Source organism: Ixodes scapularis, unplaced genomic scaffold (assembly GCF_016920785.2).
Source record: "Ixodes scapularis isolate PalLabHiFi unplaced genomic scaffold, ASM1692078v2 PGA_scaffold8__174_contigs__length_109621045, whole genome shotgun sequence".
NCBI lineage: Eukaryota > Metazoa > Arthropoda > Arachnida > Ixodida > Ixodidae > Ixodes > Ixodes scapularis.
In genome coordinates, this window is record NW_024609883.1 from 64137097 (window position 1) to 64152831 (window position 15735).

Genomic DNA, 15735 nt, shown 5'->3' on the forward strand with positions numbered 1-15735 from the left:
ACACCAAGTGCGTCACCGTGGCCAGATAAAGACCTCTCCTCGCCTTGGTTGCAGGCAGCACCCCCAGATGACTCCTCGAGAAGCAACTAGGGGTAGCCTGTCGGAGGCGCAGTTGCCTGTGCTTTTCCATGGGAGACATGCTAGTTTTTAAAGTTGTTTTGTGGCTGGGTCGCATCACGTAGAATTTGACACTGGCACTACGCGTGTTGCTTATACACAGCTTTGTCATTGACCCTAGTTTCGTGCTCTTAATTGGCAGCAAGAACAGTTTTATTAATACATTCAAGTGGAGAGTTCTCTAGCGTCATGTTCAAGCCAGCATCCGTCGAGGTCGGAGCAGGCGTGCCAGGTGGAAAGCACACGCTAATGTGCCATTACAACAAGTCACTTTTTTTCTTATTTCTTTTTTAACAATTGCATCGTTCGATTGGCTAAGATGCTGTAAGCATAGGCTATTTGGGTGCGCGACGATAGGGCTTTATCTGGTCGATCGCGTTGCAGCATTCACAGTGCTGTGTGTCCTTGCCTAAATGGTGTCTTATGCCGCGATCAAGACCGACCCCCCCCCCCCCCCCCCCCTTGCTCCCTCAACACACCTTTTGCTTCTCTGCAGGCAGCACATGCAACACTGCAGCAGCAGGACCAGGGCAAGCCTGTGCATAAGGTGAAGAACGTCTCTCTGGGCACACTGTGCGGCCTGTACGGGGGCCCGCCCAACCCCCGGCGGGAGCAGGTAAAAAGTCTGTACCGCCGGGATCAGAAGTTCTGGAGCCGGCGGCCCTTGAGCGAGGACATGGTGTTCCACGCCGCCTTCGACGTCTTCTGCCTCCTGCCCGCCGTGCACGACGCCCTGCGCGGGTGAGCCCTCGTCTGCTTATCGTAAAATCCCGTAAGGGCATCCACCCAAAATGAAGAGATAAATCAGGTGGTATATCTTTGGAGATGAGACAGCAAGAACTTTATCAAAAATTAATGATAAACACAAGGGGCACCTGCTACAAACCAGACTTGTACGTAATCGGTTACAAGTAGCGAAATTACTTGTAATCCCTTACATTTATCAGTAATTTAGTAACGGATTGATTACATATTTTCTTAGAGTAATTTTAAAGTAATTCCTTTGCATTTTTTACGTAACGGATTCCTTGTAATTCGTTACTTTTTTTTTTTCAGGACCAAACCCTTCCCCCTTCCCTTTCTAAAGAAAGTTCTTTTGTGTTTTTTAGAGGGGGGGTGGGGGGGGACTAAATTTGAGTGCAGTGACACTATCAAGCGAATTGACCAGCGCAAAGGGAGGCTTGGCACTCTTCAATTCCGCAAAGCCTTCTTTTTTTTTTTGCGACACCAGGCCCCTGAATCTATTTTTTTTTAGACCCTCACAACAATGTAAAAAAATTCGAATGAACATTTCTACAAAAAGAAAAAAAAGGGGGGGAGGGGGCAAGTTATATCCGCTTTTTTTAGTCACTTTTTTTTTGTTTTTTTGCCATTGACGGCAGGGAGAGGACACCAAGTGATTGTATGCCTCATCAAGAAGCTCGAGGCATAAGTGCACAGACAGGAATTAACAATGTCCTTGGTTATAGTGACTACAACCATTTTCATAATGTGGCAACACGAGAAAATGTCTTTCTCGGTTATAGTGACTACAACCATTTTCATAATGTGGCAACACGAGAAAATGTCTTTCTCGGTTATAGTGACTACAACCATTTTCATCATGTGACAACACGAGAAAATGTCTTTCTCGGTTATAGTGACTACAACCATTTTCATAATGTGGCAACACGAGAAAATGTCTTTCTCGGTTATAGTGACCACAACCATTTTCATAATGTGGCAACACGAGAAAATGTCTTTCTCGGTTATAGTGACTACAACCATTTTCATAATGTGGCAACACGAGAAAATGTCTTTCTCGGTTATAGTGACTACAACCATTTTCATAATGTGGCAACACGAGAAAATGTCTTTCTCGGTTATAGTGACTACAACCATTTTCATAATGTGGCAACACGAGAAAATGTCTTTCTCGGTCATAGTGACTACAACCATTTTCATAATGTGGCAACACGAGAAAATGTCTTTCTCGGTTATAGTGACTACAACCATTTTCATAATGTCGCAATTTCATAATGTGGCAACACGAGAAAATGTCTTTCTCGGTTATAGTGACTACAACCATTTTCATAATGTGGCAACACGAGAAAATGTCTTTCTCGGTTATGGTGACTACAACCATTTTCATAATGTGGCAACACGAGAAAATGTCTTTCTCGGTTATAGTGACTACAACCATTTTCATAATCTGGCAACACGAGAAAATGTCTTTCTCGGTTATAGTGACTACAACCATTTTCATAATGTGGCAACACGAGAAAATGTCTTTTTCGGTTATAGTGACTACAACCATTCTCATAATGTGACAACACAAGAAAATGCTCCGTCTACCCTAAAATTCACTAAAAGAGATCTGATAATATGTGAAGGTGTTATTGCAACAAGCATGCATGCTCATTCGCTGCGGCACACTTATCATCTTCTCCTACAAAACGGGATGTATTTTTTTCTGTTTTTTTCACCTATTTTGACCCTGTTTTAAAAGCTACTTAATTTTTTGTAGTCCAACTTCTAGGGTTGGCCCACTTTATTTGTGAATTCCAGCCAGGTTATCTGCATCTAAGTCACCCTTTTTGTGAGTCAGCTTTTTGCCAGCACTTTGAAAATGGTAATAGTCTTCCTCTCTTCTTGTTCCTATACTGACCCCAGCAGGACGCATCTTACCTCAAGCAGATATTTTTACAAATAAAACATATTGGTGGCTGATGTAGACTTGATATTCTGGCTTGAGGAGAGAGTGAAACTCATTAGTGTGGCCATAGCAGTGATTACTTTGTACTCTGCCCTTCGCTGCCCGTGGCATCAGCGGACGTCTATCTGAAGAACACCGTAGTAAACTGCAGTTGGTTCGTGCTCCGTGCGTTTTTGAATAGCACCAAGAAAGGTACACACGGCAAACGTGCATTTACATTTCCTTGTTTTAACCGCCGTCCTAATTAATTGTTGTTTTGAGTGTATTTTTTTTTATTACTTATATTTATTTACTGGAAACATTTTTTATTCACCAACGTCTCAACCGAGGCTCGACCTGTTCAGAACCAAAGGAAGAAGAATATCGAGCCAAACCTTATTTATTATTGAATTATCACCTTACTGTTGCAAATATGTTCTGCTGTTTTCTGGCAATATATGCCGGTATAGTAAGATGGACATAATTCTTATTTTAGTTTTGGCTAGATGTATGATGACTTGTACAGGTTCGCAATTTCGACAATGGAGATTTTTAGTAGATCGTCTTGATCAGTCCGATAACAATATCCGATACTCCGCCGCCGCCATTGCGCATTCATCATATCATTATCGGGGGTATCGGAGGTATCGGAACGATCTACTAAAACTCTCGAATATCAGGCAACGGCTGCAACGACGAAGCTTTGCTCTATCTTCGAGGTAAATAGTACTTCCATTACTTCGCTGAAAAATCTTAATGCAGAGCATAAAGCATTCGTGAGGCACAATATGGCACTCTTATGCCCTTCGGACTCCAGTCCGAAGGGTTTTCAGCGTAGCGGTCGACATATTGAATAAGAAATAACGCAAAATGTGTGGCGAGACTTTTGAGAGTCAGCTGTTGCTCAAAATACTGAAGGTCATTAAATGGAACAGGTTGCAACAATAAAAACTTGAATAACCCTCTTCCCTTTGTTTCTTATTTGAGGGCAGTAATGTTGAAAGTAACGCCACGAAAGTAACGGATTACTTTTTGGAGTAACGGTCACCTACTTTTATTGGAGGGTAATTGTAATTGTAATAAAGTACAATTTATCCTTGAGTAATTGTAAATGTAATTCCTTACTATTTTTCAGTAACATGTGCAAGTCTGCTACAAACCATGTGACACGGGAACTGATACCGCAGGTATTGGACATGGCGAACTAGCGTTTCAGAATGTGATAAGCACGTGGGAATTCACTACGACTCCTATGTCATGGGAAAGGATACCAGAGACTGCGGATGCAGCAAATTCGTGTTTTACGATGTGACAAACGCGCGGAAATTGGCTAAACTTGTGTCACGGGAACTGATATCGCACGCGCAGATCGCAGAGAAAATATGCGGGAACTCGCTACGAACTCGCATGTTACGGAAATCTACGTATATCACGCACGCAGATTGCGGACAAAACTCGGGGACCTGCAGCAAACCCGCTTGTCACACGTACCGGTCCTGCAGATTGAGCGGTTGATGCGATTCTCATTTAACATCATGTGATGTCCAACAGGAATCGGAGAGTGGGCGCTGTGTCGAAATTTTTTTGTTACGGATATTCAGCCAGAAAAATGGGATGGGCAATCTCTCAGGGGAGGGTGCCCTTACGGGACTTTACGGCAGTTTTTACAGCGATAGCTTTATATGTAAATCCTCCACAGACCTTGCTCGCTTGCATCAGACCATAGCAAGCAAGGCCATGGAGAGAGTGTCAGCAAGCAAGCGCAGCCATCTTGCTGACACTCTTGTGTGTTGGTGCTCCTGTAGATGAAACTCTCCATCACCTGACGCACTCTTGTGTTGTTTGCACCTTCCTATGTGGCTGACACAGTGACGGGATTGCTGCGCCAATTGCACCAAACTGTGCCAAGGGGCTAGCCTTGCTACATCCTGCTGCATTTTGCCAAAATATGGGTAATCTGCGCAAAGCCTGCACCAAAGGACCAATTTCGGTCGTCTTTCAAAACCGAAACTAAACTGAGTACCGTAATTGAGCATGCGTGTGTTATGGGGTGCAAGCGGCCACCCTGCACAAAGTAGCCTGCATCAGTGGTCCATCCGGTCTTGCATAGTTTTCCCGCCGTCTTGCGTTTCGCACTCTCATCATCTCGTGGGTCTCGTCTCGCGTCTTTTTAAAAAAGTTTCAACGATAGACGCGGGTGCGTGCGGACGCTCCGGTGCTAGCGTGCCGGGTACCAGCCATGCCGTTATACTGCGAAACGAAGCCACGTTTTTGCGCGGTAGGAGTTACTTTGTGAGCTGAAGCACTCGCTCCTAAAAGCAACGGCCGTGGGAAAACCAGATTTGTGGTCGCGCTACGTCGGGTGTTGCCGTCCCCACGTCGCTGCCAATATCGCGCTTTCTAAACTGAAACGTAAGGACCGCCGCATGTTCATCAACATTCTTGTTCCTGTTTAAATCATACGCTACTACAAAACTCCCTCTTTAACTCAAAGACTTCTGTGTCGAAGTATTCACTACCTAGGTTTCTCTCGATGGGCTTTCTTTCGATAGGGACCCTGGTACGTGAAAAATCTGCCGCAAAAGAACGTTGAAGAGAACTGAGCTAAAGCAAAGAAGGCAATGTCTGCACGCTGAACCCGCACTGCGCTTGTTTGTCTCGCGTTCAGTCTTTGCACAAAGCGCTCCAAGAACGTTTCGAACTTGGCTCGCGATGTCTTGCATTGTTATGCTCAGGTTCTTTTTTCTGTGTGTTTAGCTTGTACCTCTCCTGCCGGCCTGGCAAGCACGTGCCGCTGGTCTGTTTTTGTCGTATGCTGGACAGTTACATTTTGCATACACTTTTGGGAACCAGTTGGCAACGAAGCGGAGTGGTGTGGTTTCGGTTTCGATTGAAGAGCCGTTGTCTCCGCTCGCGCGACGAAGCACGTGCAACTGCAGGCCTGCCGAAGTTTCCCTCACGTGCATGTAAACATGGTTGCACGACAGGGGCACCAGTCGATCGCTGGCAATCCATTTTTTTACGTTTGCATTTGCTTATTTTTGACAAAAATCTGGCACGTCGGCAACCAGTAAAACGGTGGCAAGCGATTTTTCGGAATTGCTGGGCAACGCTTACATCACTGTACACTTGTGGGACGTCTCAATGTCTCTTTGGAGACATTGAAAGTGGACATTCATTACTAGCCGAAGGCAAAGCGAGGCTTGCAGCAGCCTTGCAGAAAGTTTAGAAAAGCAAAACGAAGGGTACCTGCTAGTCATTATCACGGTGTACAATACACTCTTTAGGTGAGGACACGGCGGGGCTAAACGCGCGGCGCGAGGAATCAGATAGTGTACGTTCGACGGGCATCCGAAAGGCTGCATCATTCTGCGGCCACCATGCCCGTGGCTGACAGTGTCGCCGGCGGCCAAACGGCGAAACTGTGTGAGAGCGAAAAAAATTATCTCGTTGCCATGACACCCCGGTACACCATGGTCTTTCTGCACGAGCAACAACCTCTCTGGAGCTCTGTGCGTGTGGAGCATGAGGCGGCACGAGCCATCTTTGCCGTGGCCACGGGTCGACAAGTCATCTGCCGGCGCCGCTTGAAACCATAGTGAGAGAGAGAGAAAGAGGGAGAGTGAAAAGCAAACTTTATCTGCACTGCGTGAGGAGCGCGCTGTCCTCACCTGAAGAGTATTATCTTACACCGTGTTCGTAATGCACCTTTGTCTTGTGTATACAATTTCGCATTGCACTGCAGTAGTGACGTGTTTAATGATTTGGAGGTTGCTTCCATTTATTATATCATATACCTAGTAAACCTAATGGTGTGATATTTACTACTGAGCTGGTCATTTTCAAATAAATTTTATATGTGGAGTTTGGTTTTCATTTATCTCTAGCGGGTATATATATATGTATCATTTAACTGAAGCATTGCAAAATGTGTCATGTCATTGGCATTTCAGTTACATGTGGAAAGACTCCCAGCTGGTCTAACTCAACCATAATTTGTTTATTGCGGCGAGCAAAGTGCCCTGCCTTTGTCCAGCACTTAAAACGAATATTGTTTTTTTTTATTTTTCAAAAAATATCTGCTCTAAAAAACACTTTCGCTGCTCTAAAACACTGTTTTGGCTGCTCCAAAAGCCACTTATCCTGCTCCAAAACACTCTTTTGATTGCTCCAAAGACCACTTATGCTGCTCCAAAGACCACTTATGCTGCTCCAAAACACTGTTTTGGCTGCTCCAAAAGGTGCTCGAAAACGGCTTAGGCCAATTTCATTACTGCTGACACTTTCACAATAGTTCCAACTCGTTGCTGCTGACACTCTCTCACGTGGTTTGTTTTTCCCCCATAGCTGACACTCTCACACACTCCCCCGTGTCCCACCCCTGCGATCTGACTCTCCCGCGGTTTGAGATGCAACCAATGGCACCCCTCATCCGCCTGTGGTCTCTGGTGCTAAGGAGCTCAAATTTATTATCAGTCGGATTGTATGTGGTTTAATATAACAAGTTTTACGGCAACTCCCCACGCTGAAGAAGATTTACATACGAATAAATTGGCCTTCTCCAAAATGGAGCGCAACTGGTGGCCAGCAATCTTGGAATTATCCAACGTTGTTTATGAATCACACAAGATTATGTACAAATTATTTGTTGTTTATAAAGTAATCCACGGATTATCTGAGATTATTCGCAGATTATTGGAGATGATTACGAATTTTCCAAGATTATCCGGGGGCATAGTTAAACGGAAGGCACGCGATTATTGAATTCAATGCTTCGAACTGTCTTTTTTTTTTTGCCGTCTGTCCGCAGGGCCATCAAGCCCGAGTTTGGGCCCCTGCTGCATGCGCTGTGCGAGGAGCAGGTGCTCTCACACATCTCTCCCGAAGAGGTGAAGGGGCGCAAGAAGCAGCGCAAGGTGGACCACGAGGTGGACGACCTCCGCAGGCGCCTCGACTCTACCAGCGCCCGCCAGGTGGTGCTCAGCAACCGGGAGATCCGCCTGCTCAGGTCAGCTCATTATCCTGCCTGCATGCATTCTAAAACGCAAACCGGCGTCGACAATAATGCAACTATACTTCATTTCACTGTAACTTGGCAAAGAGCAAATGAAAAATCAGTCGTTGACTGATTTTTCGGACGCCGATAATTCGGACTTGTTCGATATTTCAGACCTAAAGGAGGAACCCACCCGATAGAAATGGTGCATGTTCACGATCAATGTTTCGCACAGCTCGAAGTCCAAAAGTTTGACTTCTCTGACAAAATCGTCACGAGCGATCAGCGGGAAACACTGCCGAGAAGCGTCCATTTTGGATTCTATGTTGGCTGCACATGGATTGGCTTGGTTTGGCTGTGTTATTTGAGTACTGCTAAGTCCTACCGCTAGGTGACGCTGTATGGCTTTTTTTTCTTTAGCTGCACGTCATTGTCATTATTATTATTGTTATAATTTTGCTTTGTTCATTCACCATTGCAGTCGTGGAGTTGCGCCTCTTATCTCGATCCTGTCCCGGCGAATTGTGTTTTCGGACTACACTCGCTTGGACGTCACTGTTCTTCCACCGCTGCGATGTGTTGCTAGGAAGCGCAGATTGTGCTCCACCATAATGCTAGAAAAGAAGGCTAATAGCTCAAGCTAATATCAAAGATATCGCCGATAGGTTTAATAATTTGTTTCCTTAGTGTGTTTGTGCACAGACAGTGCTAGAGAGGACTTGTGCTTCAATGCGACAAGTAGCACTATGGGGGATAGAATACTCACTGAAGAGGGAGTCTTTTCATTACTATTAACGAAGTGTCTAGCGTTACGTCCGACGTAACCCAAGTTGTGTCCAAATCTCCGGCTTCTTTAGGTTCACGGGGGGAGAGAGGAGGGCGGGGGGGAGGGTTAGGTATATGTGTTTAAGTGCTCCGTCCGGACATAACGCTAGCCACAGCGTACTATTAAACCTAGACGTAAAGAAGTCAACAGGGCCAGACAAAATACCAAACGAGTTTTTAAAAAGATATGCAGAATTGGTTTCAAAATATCTTACCATTATTTTTCAAACATCACTAAAACAGTACCATGTACCCCCCGATTGGCGCTGTGCGAGGGTCGTACCAATTCTTAAAAAAGGAAGTAAGCATAATATTGAAAACTACCACCCCGTATCTTCAACAAGCATAGTATGCAAATTATTTAAGCATATTATTTCTAAAGCATTATACAAGTACTTTGAATCCTCCAACATTTTTCATTCTAACCAACATGGGTTTCGACGGTCACGGAACTCATAGAAACATTTGACGATTTTGCCGCTTTTCTAATGAGCGAAGACAGATTCATGCGATATGCCTTGGCCTTCCCAAGGTGTTTGATAGAGTACCACACACTGAACTACTTCATAAACTTTCTTTGCATAGTGTTAATCATAGCCTGATATTGTGGATCAGGGCGTATTTATCTAATCGGGTGCAGTATGTAGAGGTTACCGGTCACTGTCCAATAGTATCTGAAGTACCCTCGGGCGTCCCCTAGGAGTCAGTACTCGGGCCAGTATTATTTTTAATTTACATTAATTATATCGCGGCGGAAATAAACCAAGGGGTCACTGTGCGGCTATTTGCGGATGATTGTCTGGTATATTCAAAAATCGGAGAGGAAGACGACCAGCGCAGATTAAGTGCATCTGTTAGGTCTATTCAGGATTGGTGCTCAAAATGGAAGATGAAAATTAATGCACAAAAAGCAGTGTTTGCATGAATAACTAACAAAACTAAGAATGTTCTTACTTTTACTTACAAGCTTGATGGGAGTCCTTTGGTTGAAGTTAATAGTTTTAAATACTTGGGTGTGACACTTTCTAAAGACTTAAGCTGGAGTAAGCTCATAAATGAAATACTGTAAACGACTTAATTTTTGCGAGGACCTCATTTTCGGGAATTTCGCAAATTGCCTACAATTCGCAAAGAATAGGTCCTGCGAACTATTCGGGTAAAATGTAAACACACTGAAATTTATATTGAGATCCCACCGCGGTCGCGAAAATTAGAACCCGCGAATTGTTCCAAAACTTCAGCTTTGACCTAAATCGCAAAATATTGAGCCCACGAAAAAAAAGTTTCCGGTATGTCACAACGCAATAAAAAAGCTTTGGTTTTTTAGACGAAATCTGAACAGTGCTCTGCCTAAAGTAAAGTTAATGGCCTACACAACGTATGTTAGGCCTACCTTGGAGTAGGCTGCATCAGTATGGGACCCCTATAGAAATAGTCAAATTGGTGAACTAGAAAAAGTTCAAAGGAAGGCGGTGCGATTTATTCTATTCAAATACAAGCGACTTGATTCTGTCACAGATATGCTGAATAGCCTCAATCTCCCCTCACTTTTCGTCCGTCGAGAAATTGCTTGACTTAAGTTTTTCTTTGTTTTCTCATCACCTGCATAAATAATGTTTACCCGGATTCTAGATTAACACATCGCGCATTGAGAGAACTCAGATATGTTAGCACTAATCAGTTTGAAGTGCCCAAATGTAATATTGGCGCTTATAAGTTGTTTTTTTTTCCTAGAAAAGAAAAACGATTGGAATAATCTCCCACAAAATATTTTGTCATTGGACTGTTTAGATGAATTTGAGAGCACCCTTCTGAATATGTGTGATTTGGACCGATAAATAGTAGTTCTGATATTTTTGCTAAGTAGTAGATTTCGAGTGCTGAGAATTCATTTTGTTGTGTGCTAGATAATATGTTGAATATTTGTGCTATTTCAGCCCCTTTATTATTAGTAGATGTCGCTGAATGTGTACTGTACTGTAGTCCTGATGTTGCATGTTTGAGTGTTCTCCTATACCCCACACCTGTTAAAGCCCTGTACTTGGGGTGAACAGTATTCACGAATAAGTAATAACAAAATGGAAAGTTGCCCAATGCAAACGGAGGCGTAACCTGAAGCAGTGCACTATTTTCGGCTTTTTAAATCCGCTTAGACGTAATAAAGGCAAGTTTTTTAATCTGCTCATTTTTCGGACGTTCGGTCCCTGCAAAGTCCGAGAGATTGGTCGGCAACTGTACGTGTATTTAGCAGATTTACTTTCCTGCCTTGGCCTTAACTGTGACTGGCAGTACTTTTTTTTTAAATAAATAGTATAAAATAAAAAGATGCACCGTCCAAATTCTCAGTGTGAAGGGAACTCGGAGAAAATGATTGGAGCTTGCAAGTGCGGTAAAAATGTTGCTAAAATGTTGCTTGAACAACCTGGTGGTGTGCTTACCCGAGGAACGCAGCTTTTTCATGTCTTGCATCACCACTTGCTAGCAATAGCCTGTGATTTTGTCTGTCAGACTTTTCGTTTTTTATTTTAATGCAGCAGGTGTTTCATGTGACCTTGATTACCTTAGACTCAGCTTAACTGAATAGAAGAGTGACGTGTAGCTAGTCAGTTCGAGGAAAGGAATACTAGGGCTGCACAACTTCGACCAGTATCACTGTAAAAAATGCTGCTGAGATTAAGGGGCTATAGAGAGCTCCATCAACTCTAGAGTTTTGCCCTAGAGATCACATACCTGTTGCATAAGTACAACTTGTCTGTGGCTTGAACGGGAGCACCACTCAAAGTTTCTCCTGCAAGGGCTCGTTTGCACTTTACGCTTGCCTCGAGACACTGCCTTTCTCTCCCGACACAGGTACATGAATCTGACGGACGAGGAGTGTTCCAGAATCGACGGAAACCCCAAAGTGGCGCGCAAACTGGAGCGCCTACGAAACCGTGGCGCCCCCGGACCAGACGGAACCTTCAGCAACACGAGCGGCGGGTGCGACGACGAAGAAGACGACGACGACGGATCATATTCCGACTCCGACTCGTCGGACTCTGACCTTCCGCGATCAGGCGACTGGAGCTGCGACTCGCTCGGACTACCTGTGTCTCCGAGCTGCTCCGTTGACGGAGCGCTGCGGAACACTCCGACACCCGTGACCAATGGGCATCGCGAGTCCGAGAACGGATACTGCTACAACTGCAGACGGCAATGGGACGGCACGGTGGCAGACGCCAGCTGCCAGACGCTCTCCACGGGAGACATTGTCATCACGAAGGTGTTCTTCGAGGAACGAGAGCACGGGGGGAAAGAGATCATCCCGTGAGGCCGCCCGGCGCAAGCAGACGACGCTGTTCCGAAGTCGTCTGCTAACGGCGCGGAACGTTGCTGGACCGCCGGCAGGAGACGGCCAATCGTGCGAGGCTTCTCTCTCCCTCTCGTCGAAGCGCGGATGACGGTTGAATTTCGTTGGGTTCTCGTCGCAGCAGTCTACACCAAAGGACAGGTCGACAGAGCGTTTCTATGTCGCCTTCTGCCAAAAACGGCAGACGACGTGACGTCTTCTTTTTTTTTTACCACACTGCCGAGGCTTGGAAGGAGAAGCACGGGATGCATTTCTGGCAGCCGGTGGGTAACTCACCTGGGGTCACTGAGCTCCTGCCCGTCCGGCATCCAGATTGGTCCCCTCTCTTGTACAGCTTGGGATTTCGACGCAGTGCCAACGTCGACGCAGTGCTGGGGGTGACAAGCTGCCGAACCAGTTTCGGAAGGTTCTTGACCGGTTGGAGGTGCCATCTCTGGGTGAATGTCTCGGCATCTTGTTTGTGCTAACGTTGCAGCACAAAATGCCGGCAGGCGGTTTTTGTAACGAGCTTCTCTTGACAGACGGGCTGTCCTACAGCGTCTGCCTCTCCCTCGGCAGAGAGGTGCGAGTGATACGTCGACCTTGCCGGATTTGGAGGTTGCGGGTTGTGCCGGTCTACAACTGAGACATGTGCCTTGATGTTTCTTCGCTCGCATTATTCGTCCTTTCCGTTCCTCTCGAGACTTGGTACGCTTCTGTTTCTGGCAGACGCATCGAGACGGGGTACGACGGATAGATGGATGGACGTGATAGGTGCGGGGATGCTCAGGAGAAAGAAACATTTCTTTCTTTCTTTTGTTTTTTTTGGCAATAACTCCACTCGAGCTTGCTGAACTAAGCGGATCAAAGACATTGCTCCTCTAGTCAGGCCTTCTCTCTAAGAAAATTACGAGGCAGTCACATACGATCTGGCCTGATCTCGTCTGCTGTGAAATCGATGTTTCGTCTGCTCGTTCCCTTCGAAACGAAAGCCCACGTTAGAACGCGTGTCTAACTCTATGGGTTCAGTTTGGTCTCGCGGCCGTAACATCGTTTGTTACGTCTCAAAATCTTGCGAAAATTTGAAACGAGGTCTGAAATTTTTAGATAATTCACCCTCCACGGCTTGAAAGCGTTTGGTGATTATCTTCTTCCCGTGCCTTAGGACACTCGCGACACGTTCGCGAGTGGTTCTTTTGTGTGTACTAACTCGTATTCGGAAGCCTTCTTCGTTTTTCGGCTACATTCGTCTGCTCTTGTCCCAGCAGACTACGTCTGCACGAGAGGGCCTCGAGCATGCGAGCAGTCGAATGCAGCTGTCTTGTGCTACAGCTAACGTCATTCTCCGCTTTGATTGGTTGATATCAAAGCCTGTTGGAGCAAAGATGCTGGCACCCAGTCAGAAGACGAGGATTTTCCAACTTTCTTTTTTTACTCTTTACATTAATCCAGCGGTACTATACTGCGTTTCATATTTGATATACAACGCAGTCTAAGCTACTGGCGCGAGCACATGGCTTTGTCTATAGTTTCGTTTGCGTGAGAATGCGTGCAAACAATCTGCAAGATCAAACTCCATGCTCGCGCTAGCAACTTTGACAGTGTCGTACACCAAGTATGAAACGGAGTGTAGAGTGTGGTGTACGAGACTGATGGCTCGTTTGCGACACAGAGCTCTAGACGTGTACATGCAATTGTGGATGGGTGCACGAGTGGAAGCATTGTGTAAATTATATATAGATGCCTATAGGTTTATATATATATACATATATATATTAACTATGCACGTTGTTGTTTACGTTTACATCTTTTCATTCGTGACGTCGTGTGTGTGTCGGGAGTGTTGAACGCGCCGAGCGCGGCATTCCCCCTCCCCCCCAGCTGCACGTTGGTGGTCACGTAAACTTGGGACGGAGATTATTTACAAGTCATCGTCAGTGTAGCTATATTACCTTTTTCTACTTCCCACTTTTGTAAACAAAAAGCCGGCGGCTTCTGTATGCCGCACAGGATAACGGTCTAAAGGACGGTAAAATGACGGAATGCTTGGATGACTTCTTTTACTAGTAGTTTTGTTTTGTTTGACTAGTGAGCCTTTACAATCACCCTCTGGCAGCTTTTTACCTTAGTTTTTGTTTGTTTTTGACCAACCACAGTGCAGTGTTTCTGTTGAGCAAGGATTGTTTTTGTGGCCTGCGGCTGTCAGAATTTTTTCTTTCTTGGAAGATGCCAGAGTGCTTGTTATTAAAGATGCTTATTACATTAGATAAACAGGTTTAATGTATACCAGCATGGTCATTGTGATGTCTTTTTTGGAAGGGAAGCACTTATAAGGACATAAAGAAAAGTTCTAACTCTGATGTTTGTGGTGTTCTTTGTCTTCGAGATTAATGAAAGCCATTGCCTCAAGAGGGACTAAGTATTACCTGCGTGGCATATTGTCATTTTGCTGCGCTAATGACACTCATGTCCACGAGGAGTGCAGGGTGATTGGGCTTAATTTGTCCGCTACAATCTGCTGAAAGCGGAAATAAAATGTTTCAAGTCTATCATAAGACCTGGGACGTAAAGTCCCTTGATACTTTTACAGGTAGGGTCATTCCATGTCAAACGTCCGATTTCTAAAAAAAAAAAAAAAAAAATTCATGGCCTTTTGCCGCATTATCCACAGCCATGCCCTAAAATATTTTTGACGAAAAAAGTTTTTGATGGCGTGAGCGCGATTGTAACTTAAAAATAGCTTGGAACTAAGTATCACTCCATAATTTAGGAAAAATCAACTTTTTAATGAAACACCCCACAATATTTTTTTCTTAAATCTGCACGGCTTTCGTTGGCCTTGTGCAATTTTGTTTAATTTAAATATTTAAAACAATTTGTTTTTGTAATTTTAACATTGTTGTTTTTTATTAAAAAAATATTCAATTGCTCTGGGGACTTAAAGGGACACTGACACCCCCCCAAAATTTTTTTTTATTTTTTGCCAGGCGCTTTATTATGGTGTCGGAGGACTACCCAATTAATATTTTGCAACAGAGTAGCGTATTTCTTTAATAAAGCCAAAAGACGCAACTGCTCGAAACCGAAACCGAAACCCGACGGAGGTCGGAGAAGTGGAGAGAAGAGAGTGACTGGCGGAAGTCACGTGGCTACACCCGACCGTGCGTTTTTTTGTTTTTTTTTTTCTCCTCTCCGGTAGCAGGACGACACGACATGCGGCGTGCGATGCGGCGTGCGGAAACTGCTTGCCGTGCGATTTATTGAGGAGTTGGAGATGAGTAGTGAGTGCCCGTGGTGAATTTCCATGATCGGCTCCGAAAAGAATAAACCCAAGATGTTGCGTGAAGAGCTGGCTCACATGTCCTGCATCCGAAAAAAAGTGGCATTGTCGAAAGATCAACGGGATCGGGACCAATGGCTGGCTGCAATTCCTGTAGAACATTTACGGGCACCTCGGAAAGCGGACGCTACCTGATTTATATGCTCCTTGCATTTTGTGGAAAGTGATTACATTGAGTTCGCAGGTGTCAAAACGGAAATCCCATACCGTTTAATTCAGCGAAGTATCGTCCACAACATTGGTTTGTTATTTTTTTGTTTGTTTTTTCAGTGATGATTGGTAAAAAAAAAAAAGAAAAAGATATGTAAACATCAAAAAATGTTTGAAAAAAAAAAAAAAAAAAAAAGAAATTCACGGGGGATCGAACCCGGTCCTACCGCGTGTGAAGCGGACGTCTTTCCCACTAAGCTACTGGGGCATCTCGTTTCTGGTGGATCTCTTTCCTTAGTAATAAT

General features: G+C 44.8%; 1 protein-coding gene across 1 annotated transcript in view; it reads left to right on the forward strand.

Moving 5' to 3' along the window:
• The window catches only part of LOC8038159 (egalitarian protein homolog), a 32858-nt gene extending 18558 nt beyond the window's left edge, over nt 1–14300 (forward strand). The window contains exons 6-8 of the mRNA XM_029976335.4: nt 614–858; nt 7602–7799; nt 11463–14300. Of these exons, the coding sequence (XP_029832195.2) occupies nt 614–858; nt 7602–7799; nt 11463–11922 (903 nt within the window). The 3' untranslated portion in view covers nt 11923–14300. The remainder of the gene's footprint in view (nt 1–613; nt 859–7601; nt 7800–11462) is intronic.
• Nucleotides 14301–15735: the final 1435 nt, after the last annotated feature.